Source organism: Limulus polyphemus, unplaced genomic scaffold (genome assembly GCF_000517525.1).
Source record: "Limulus polyphemus unplaced genomic scaffold, Limulus_polyphemus-2.1.2 Scaffold127, whole genome shotgun sequence".
In the NCBI taxonomy this organism is placed as follows: domain Eukaryota; kingdom Metazoa; phylum Arthropoda; class Merostomata; order Xiphosura; family Limulidae; genus Limulus; species Limulus polyphemus.
The window spans coordinates 413,545-423,765 of NW_013665737.1; the positions used below are offsets into that span (position 1 = coordinate 413,545).

At 30.7% G+C, this 10,221-nt stretch overlaps 1 protein-coding gene across 1 annotated transcript in view; it reads right to left on the bottom strand.

The window, feature by feature from the left end:
• LOC106473152 (5'-nucleotidase domain-containing protein 3-like) overlaps window positions 1–10,097 on the bottom strand; it is a 27,898-nt gene extending 17,801 nt beyond the window's left edge. The window contains 5 exon segments of the mRNA XM_013933835.2: window positions 1,729–1,819; window positions 2,252–2,307; window positions 3,067–3,141; window positions 3,721–3,896; window positions 9,893–10,097. Coding sequence (XP_013789289.2) covers window positions 1,729–1,819; window positions 2,252–2,307; window positions 3,067–3,141; window positions 3,721–3,896; window positions 9,893–10,094 — 600 coding nt within the window. The 5' untranslated portion in view covers window positions 10,095–10,097.
• Window positions 10,098–10,221: the final 124 nt, after the last annotated feature.

Below are 10,221 nucleotides of genomic sequence, written 5' to 3' on the forward strand. Positions count from 1 at the left end.
CTGAAAGGGCGAGCATGTTTGGTGTGACAGGGATTCGAACCCGCGACCCTCTGATTGCGAGTCGAGTGCCTTAACCACCTGGCCATGCCGGGCCATTTGTTTATATAAGTCTATCTTTCTATATAGCCACGTATGTACACATTTGAATGTATAAAAACATTAAAATTTATAATTATTGTCAAAAAAAAGAAAATCTTAGATATATATATATATATACACTTATTCTGCTATTACATATATATGTGTGTCTGAGAAGACGCGAGAAGAGTACTGTTGGACACGTGGACCAACAAATGTGTCAAACTTTTTTTTCTATTATATCATATAAGATAGATATAATTCAAACACAAGACAATGGTTTACATTCATATAAAATATTTTACCCATAGAATTCAATGTTCTACTTAATCCAATAATTGGTTTCTGTACTTATCTATCAAGTTCTTTTTACTATTCTATCTATGTACATGTGTAATTTTTTAAATGTCAGAATTTCAAGATATTTGTAATTTTGTTTATCTCCATACACTTGAATGCACATATCTTAATAAATCTATTTTAATATTTGTGAAAACCCTGTTACTCAAAAATGGCTGAAACACTGAAACTACAACACAAAAACTATCAAAATGATACACTTTCAGGAAAAACTACCGAAACACAGTTTTTCAGAAAAGTATTGAAAAAAAAAAAGATACATACATAACACTTGTTTGTTTGTTTAGAATTTCTATACAATGCTACATAAGGGGTATCTGCTCATAGCTATACCTAATTTCGAACTGACAAAAGACAGCTAGACAACAGCATCCACCACCGATTCTTAAACTACACTTGCTTGAATGAATAACAGAATTTGTCTGTCATTCTTAAAGTATGTTCAGAGCTCTAATGGAAGGAGTGCATTTTTACAGCAACAGGATGTGAACAATGAACCTCTGGATTCACAGTTTAAGCATGCTAACCACTAGTCATGCCTGGCCTTGCATATAACACAGTAAATTTAAGGAATAAATCTGACAAACATAATTTCTAAAAGCAATACAAAGTCAGACAAAAATGATGTACCACTTTTTAAATGGGTTTAAGATAATAGTTTAATGTTAATATTAGGTGAAGAAGATCATAGAAAACAATGAAGTAAAAGAGAAACATATATATAAAAAAGGTACATGCAGGTTTGTAATATACATTCAAGTACATTAATACCATAACTTTAGTCTCTTACAGTGTCCATGCACCTAAAAACTATTAAACGATAATACAAACGTTTTTCATCAATATGAAGAGGATCTAAATTCAATTACTATTTATGTGAACCTTTCTATACTAAGCTCCAATGATTTATTCTTGTCATCAACATATTTTCTTCAAAACCATAATTCTCAATTGGCCATGTTATTGGTTTTATTATCAGATGTGAGCTTACATGTTCTCTTATTTACAATGATACATTTGCTGAATTTCTGTAAACATAATTCACATAAATAATCTCTGAAATTAAAACCTTCTTTGCACGAATGGAAAAGGTTTGTATGGTTGTTTAACAGTTTGTAAGTACAGGGATAGAAAGAACTGGTATTAAACTTCTCGCACTTTTAAGCATCATTACACAATCATGATATCAAGGTACATGTAACTATTATAAAGACTCTGTGTTAATAAAAAAAATCAGATCAGTACTTGAGCTGTTTATTTTAAAACTATCCAGGTTCGAACATAGTTTACCTCGGATCCAGTTCCTCTTATCAGATCTTGTGGAATGTAAGTACCCCCATAAATTCTGGACACTTCTTTATCAGGGACTGGGGTTAGTCCTCTATAAAGAAAAACTAATTAAAAAGTTTGCATCAGTTTCTACTTAGCATACAACAAAATGTTTCTGAATGAGCATATTTTTGTACCAAAAAGCATAGGCTATTTTACAACCTTTTTTTTCCTTTATAAACTATATTTTCTTTAGATTACAGTTAACTATACCTTGACATGTAGAAAGTGACAGCAAGTTTTGTACTTTATAAAATGGCTTGAAAATTCTGTCTGTAATTGATTAATCAAGGTATAAACCTTTCAAACTAGAATACTGAAACTATTAACACTCTTTCATGAGTACTGCAAACAGTGTTATATATATATATATATACAAGTCAGTCAGGAGCCACAATGCACTATATTGTTTTGTATAAGTGACTTTACCTTTAAAAAGAGCTTAAAAATCTGAAAGGACACAATATACAAATACAAAACATACCTGTATACACTTCCAAACTGAATTTGATGAAAAGAATCGATTTTCATCAACAGCCCCTGAAAAAAAAAACATGCTTCATGAAAGCTAGAAAATATTGGTTTTGTATCAGACCTTTCACAAAAGATGTGCTCGCACACACACACTTCGATAACTAAAAATACTCAGGTGCACACCCTCAGGGTCTACTTAGTATTTGTGCAAAATTTCAGGTTTCTTAGTTTATCCCCTTTTGGAGTTAATGGCAGTCACATACACACACCTCTTTATTATTATAGATTTGACCTTTAATGTAAATCTGATCATCGAATTTCTTTTACCATCCATTTAGTTTTATTGTATATTTTCATGAACTGGTGTTTGGTTACTTTTTTTAGACTTTTGTGTAGTACAGATGCATAAAATGTATGTACCTTTACTAATGGTAAAAAAACATCTATTTACCTATTAAGTTTTGTTTCATTCTAAAAAGTATGTTTGTGCATAAATAAATTAGTGCACATATCTCTAGCTCATATTATAGTAGGAATACAACAAAATTAAACAAAACTATGTTCAACTAAACTAAAAAGCTAGTATTTAAATAAATGCGCGATCTAAAAAAAATCATATTATCACACTTTTATCATAAGTTCACTTTCTATGGAAACTCGGGTTCAAAATCATGACAGCTAACATCCTTCCCCATCTTTCTTGATAAAATCTGCTGCAAAATATTTTAAAATAAAAAATATCCATGTTGAAATAAAATGTAAACAAATATATGCATAGATAGTTATAAATATAATCAACATAATTAGCATCTTCATAACACTTACTTTATGAATATCATAATGAAGTCCTCGGATTGCAAAGCCAGGTCTATATTCAAGCTGTCCTATCTCCTTGGGATACTATGAATGAAAGGTAAAAAAAATAAAATAAAGTACTTGATGTGTAAAAACCACAAGCTTAAAAATTGTACATAAATAGACATATACTGTAACAATGGTAAACAAAGGTCTCTTTATGTAGTAGATACACACCTATTCAGACCATATATTTTCAACTGCAAGTCCACTCAAATTTTGAAGAGTTTATAGAAGGAAAGCTAATAGTGCTCTTTTCCAGTTTTGTTTGTATACATGTATTTCATACATGCCAGAGGAACTTAAAACCATTAGCCTACCCTAACCACTGAACTTGAAATCTCTCAACCAATTCCTAGTTTTCAAACAGGATATACATACAAAGAAAATTTGAATAATTTTAATGGTGGGTCTCATATAATACTATGCATTTGGAATGGTATGACACTGTGAAGGTCATGAGCATTAAACTGTTTGCTGTTCAACATTCTGAAAATATTATCAAAATACATTAAACTATAACACACACACCACATATAAAAACAGCCTAGAAAGTTAAATTTCTGCAAAACATATGTATTATCAGTTATAGATGTACAAGAAACAAGAAAATATTACCAGTACCTTAAACTTGTTAATTAACCAATCTTGACCAAGATCATATATTAAGTAATGAAGAGATTCTTTATACACCGCCAACGTGTAATCATAGTCAAATCCATAAACTTCAATATCAGCAAGATTAAGCTCATTATTTGCAAACACTCCATGAGGATCAACATCAGGAGAAGGCAGCTCAACTAGAGGAATAATAAAAAAAGGATTAATATGTGTCATAAATGTACTGACTGCCATAATACACGTTTTTGGAAATAACTGTTCCAGATTTTCTGTAAAAATATTTTTACTGTGCTCTTTTCCTAAGCTAAAAAAGAAAAAGAGAACTTATCATGTTTATGAACATAACATGTACTATCAAGGTAACCACTGTTCTCCATAGGTTTTTCAGAACTGGGGGTTTCAAATTATGAGAGTGAAACTCCAAAATTTTTCAAAGAAATGTGTGTTTGATCATTTAATAATTATGAATTCAAGAAGGTTTTCTTTAGCCTAGCAATCAGGCTGAGTGCTGATACAGTCCATCTTCAGAGGTGCAACAAATAACAGCTCATGAACATTCAGCAACTGCCTTAAACAAACTATTTGATAATTTAATTGAAAACACATTTTTTAGGTTGCAAACTATGTAGGCATAAAGCCTGGATTAATCAGACATGACCAACTAACAGGTCACTCACAAATGTACAAGTCAATCCAACAATACTCATTTCATTAATAGTTGCATGACTGAGATCATTGAACAGACAGGAAACCATGTGATAACCATGACCTCTCTGTGTTCAAATTTGTAGTGTATACTATATACATGCAACTAACACCTGCCTCAAAAAGTAAATATGATATTGACTATTGCTGTGAAGTTAGTAACACCATTAGGATACTGAAATTATTGAGCTGTTTTCTTTTTGTCATGAGCATGAACCAAATTTCCATGTGTGAATGAATTCACATGACATAATACTCTGTGAGTGAAACCTGTGCATGAATTACACATGGTTCAGGTTATCAAGAACCCTTTGCACTGTTTATTAAAACTAGAAAAATTAATTTAAAACAAAGGTTTTTATTAGGAAAAATATAATCAAAAGAAATATTTTTTATAAGCACAGTTTGAACACAACTAAAAGCAAATAGACAGAGTAATTCAAAACCCATACAGAAAGTAAATTAAAAACTTTATTAATATAGGATAGTAATGACATTAAGATGCTTTGTTTTGTAAATATGACAGATATTACTAAACTCCATTATTAGTAACATTTTTGGTTTTGTTTTGCATAAATCAATTTCATTTAGATATTTTTCCAAAACATACAATACAGCTTATATAATTATAATGCAAAACAAACAAATCTTACCAAACATAAAACAAAGTAATTTTTAGTAAGGTAAGCAAATATTATGGTTTCATAAAAAATCGTCTTAATCTTTATCAGTGTCTAGATGCAACTGTTTTAATTACTTTTACTAATAGTCATCACTCATCACCAACTCTAGGTTGTTGTTGTTTTTAAGAAATTTATTATTCATTTTAAGTTTCCTAACATAAGGTGCGGTTTTCTTGAAACCTACACTCAAGGAGTAGTTTAAGTTGTTAAAAAATGGCTTACTAACACGCTAGAGGATTAATCAATTAGCTCAGTTGATAAAGCACTTGCCTGGCATGTGATAAGTTCTTGGTTCAACTCCCAGACAAAGAAATAAATACTGTAATAAATTATCATACTTGCATCAATGTATCATATTAATCTTATCATTTATTTATAAATTGAGGGCACACTGAAATATTAAGTTTATTGTTAGGATTTTTCACTAAAATATCATTGTTTAAAATTTTAAAGTTATGGAGTTTGAGTTCTAAAGAACTACTGATCATAAATATCTTTTACATTTGCCAAAAAAAATTACTGACAGTTATAAATATTAGAGATAGTCAACTACAGTATATTTTAAGATCCTCTGTTAACCTCATCAACATACCTGGGGTCCACATAGACCCCAATGATTTTCTTGGTTGTATATCTTTTTTACACAATCATTACAAATTTATATCAATTCATATAACTGCCAGGCAGAAACCCTAAATCAGTATGACACTACTGTTTTCAAAATAGGCAGATGGAGTATGTAGCTACAATCTAATATTTATCTGGGGTCCATACTATCAATAACCATCACTATACATGCAATTAGCCCTATAGCATACCAAATAAATTTCTAAACATATATTTTACTATATATGCTGTTATAGAGGATAATCCACCAAAGTACTACAGTATCATCTCATCTCTGTTTGCTTATAACATCATTGTGGTAAGCATGTATGTGCATCTCATTCCTCAACAAATGTTCTCTGTGATGACTGCTTATAATGCCCTATTTTATAGAAACCTTGTTTGATAATTATTGTAAATAACCTGCTTATTGGACTTTCAATCCATAGCCTACTATAAGGATATAAATATATATATATGTTGGGGGTTGGTGAGACCCAAGGTGATCCACTACACACATTTTCAGTTTTCTTTGAGTTGAATTTTGCAGTGCTGTGGTAATCTCTTCATATATTTGTGGATTATGACTTGAATATTGAATTTTGATAAAACTTTGGCATTTTTTTGGTACACTGTTTGTAGAAAGAATGGTCTAATACTACTTATTAGTATACTAATAAACATTTTTATTTTGTAATTTCTCGATTTGTCAACATATTTCCTCTAGAATACATATATTTTTATGTTGTTCACATTGCATACTAACCCTAATAAGAGTTGTAATGCAATTGATTTTTGGAATTTCAATCCAGAGCTTACTATAATGGTAATTTTGTACTGGGGTCCACACACAACATAATTTTTCAAAGGGGTGCTGATGAGGGTTTAACTATTCTTATTGCATCCTACTTAATTTGTTTGCCCTTTTCTAAAATTTAATACTTACTTTTATGTACCATATTATCTTGTGAAGTTAATGAAACTATTCAAACAAATATATATCAACTTTTTTGCAGCTGAATAGTTGGTCATTTGGTTAAAGGACATCACTGGATATTTAATATCTGGCTAAATCACTATCCATTATATCTCCAGACTTTTTAGCAAATAAACCTGTACATGTTTACTTGACTTAACTAAAAAATGTCCCATTTTATTATTATTGTCAGTTAATAAATAAGTATACAATATGCAAAACAAAAATTATGGTAGTTAGTTCTTAATTTGCATACACGCTCATTAGAATCACCAAAAAATCAGAAATGGGCCAAATTAACAGATTACACTAACTTTTATATTGCTGAATATCCTGAAATATACACACAAAAAAGTTTAATATTTATGAATATATATGAAATACAATGTAAAATTTTACACGTAAGCAAAAGGATCATTATCACGATACTTTGTATTTCATGCTTATGAACAGTCTTCTTTCATTTTATATCATTTTTTATAAATTTGAACTACAAACAATTAAGAGTAAGGTATTTATAGACTATGAGGTAAAACAGTTTCCTAACATCATAATCATTGTTTTTTCTAAATAGTACTTAAATATACGGTTAAAATATGAGAAAATAATTTTAAACAGATTTGTTCAGCTGTATATCACATTATCCACAGGATGCAATTCATCACTGGCATGAATGATGGTCACACTGCATAGATAGCACCCTCTGGTGACCACATATTTATGTTCCTCATGGTTTTATTGGTAATTCCAAGGAACAGTATTCATTTCATAGATGTTCAAACATGTCAAAAAGCTTTACTTGAACCGTATACAATATACATCCATCTTTACACTATCAGTTTTGTTTTTTAACATTATCATGATCATTTTTTCATAAAGGGCTTATGATATTGTAAACCAGTTAGTATTATTTACTGAAGTTTACCTCATCTTCTGTAAAACTCTGCAACAATTTAAATGGATGAGCTAGAATGAATATTTAGTCTTTCTTAACACTACACATCATGAACAAGCATTTCACATATTTTCTTTTATCTGTTTTTTCTAATAGTTGATGATTTTAGAGAAGAACATAGTAATTCTGCTGATAAATTGTACTACATTATACTTACAAAATGCAGTTTACTTTTCTACAGAAAAAAAAAACCTTCACCAATTCCTTACATCAAAGAATGCTGCAGTTAACTGAAATATATTAATACAATGTTTTTAACTTTAGGCCATGCACAGGAAACTGAAAGTGTTTCAGTTCACTAGCTTCAAGGAGTGAGGCAAGGTAGTAAGAAAACATGGTAACTAAGTTGTACACCTTACTACTGCTAAACTTAACTGTAGTTAACCAAATTATGAAAGTTATCTATTTCTAATTTTCCATATACTTGACAGTTTGTGATAAAAATTAAAAACATTAACATCAAAGTTTTGAAGCCAATGTGTACAGGGATGAGGTTTCTAAATTTTGTAATACTGAATGATTGTAAAGAAAGTTTCTCCATTTAGCACATCTCACAAATGGTATGACTTGGAACTGTAAAATTGCACAATGGTGTTACGAGTGTCATGCAGATACCACACGTTCTCACTGAGGTTTCTTTTGCTTATTTCCCATGAGTGTAAATGGGCCTATTGATTAAAGTGCAGCTAATTCTATGAATATGCAACTGACAAGTGTGCAAAGACATGAACTAGTAAAATATTATTATACCAAGGATGCACTAGAGACAGTTCTCAAGTAATACCATAGAGTGAATAGCATCTGCAGATGCTTTGTTCAAGTGTCACTGTCCACAAGTTCATAATAAAAACTTGGGGAGACAAGGTACATTTGTGGTAAGTCATGACAGGTAGACCACCAATACCTACTAATTATCACTAAGGTCAGCCATGCAACAGCAGAACAAACCAGCACAAATGCATAAGGGTGCAACAGTGCATGTTATGTCACCCATTGCTTGGATTTGCCAATTGAAACTTTTTATAAGGTTCTTTATTCAACTTTGCAAATGTTTATTTACAAGGTGCATCATGTTCAAGCATTAAAAAAAAGGGAGATGGATTTAACTCAATGTGTTTATTTTATATTGAAGTTCTTCACAACACTAGATGTCAATGACTAATTACCTTTTAATACTTTATGGACTGATGAAGAACTGGAAGTGTCAAAACATGCAACTGCTTTATCAGTCTGAAATTAATCCATGTGTAATATTTCCTATATACCTCCATGATGCTAAAGGGACATAACAGTGTTGTTTCAGAGCTAATTTTTGAGTGTTAAGGGTGTCGTGCAAATGCCACAATATCAGTTCTTGCATCTCTCCACTATGACCTAATATCTGATCAATCACAGCAACTATACAAAATGTGCTTTTCCAATATCCAGCATGTATTGCAACCATGTGACAACAGAAATTACAGCAACAACATGCATCTCATCTGGTATGCAGGCCACTTCACAAGCAATTGAATCTTTTAGGTTTGGAATTGTATGAGACTTCCCATGATACATATGTGACTTCATTTGTTATGTCTGGTGAACAAATTGGTCATGAAAAAGGAAAATAACATGAAATGGTTATGTTCTGGTTACCAGAATGCTGAGGGGCACCACCCTACACAAAAACTGTAGTGTAGCATTTTGTTATTGCAACATAGGAATTACATTGGTTATGAGCTATGCATAGTACCATACAGCATTGACTGTGCAGAGTTGCTGTTGATGTGTTGATGATTCTTCTTTTGCAATTTCATCTTCCTATGCTATACTGTTTGTATGATATGGTTCACTGAATTGAGAAATATTCTTTATATTATAAATATAATCACTGTGTCACAGAGCTTTAATAATAATAATAGTATTACTATTAGTAATACCAAAAATTTTTAAATAGGAAAAAACAACAGGTGTTCTCCATACGTAGTCTGTAGATGTTGACTATGCGAATTTCAAAAGTAGTAGTACTACTTCTATTATTTGTTCTCAGAAAAACACGTATGTTCAATAACTCTTGAGACTTGATAAAATTACAAAATGATAAAAGCCTACAAGTATAACCCAAGGGCTTTCGAAAGGTAGAAATTTTCGAAAGCGCTCCGGTTATACTTATAGGGTTTTTCATTATTTTACTTTTATTAGTGTTAATGATACCAATATTAGCATATGCCTGTTAAGTGCTGTTTATCAATTCTAGGTTTAATACCTCACCTTCACTGGTTTCTTTAGCGTTAAAATATTTTTCAAGCAGCATATTTTTATCTTTTTGCACGTATGACGATGAGTAATATCTTTTAATTGCAAAAAAACTTGCAACACTTTTATTTAGCTTCTTTGACGGTTTAGCAGGAATATGTTTCAATGTCAAGATGCTTTCTCGAAAAATAACTTGAGAAAGACTACGAAATAACATACATAACACGTTAGTCGCCATGTTTATTTAAACACTTTTGACGCGCCCTCTCATCGAACTAAGGTATTTAATATATATATATATTAATTAATTTTGTATATATTAATTAATTTTGTAGTTGGACTTC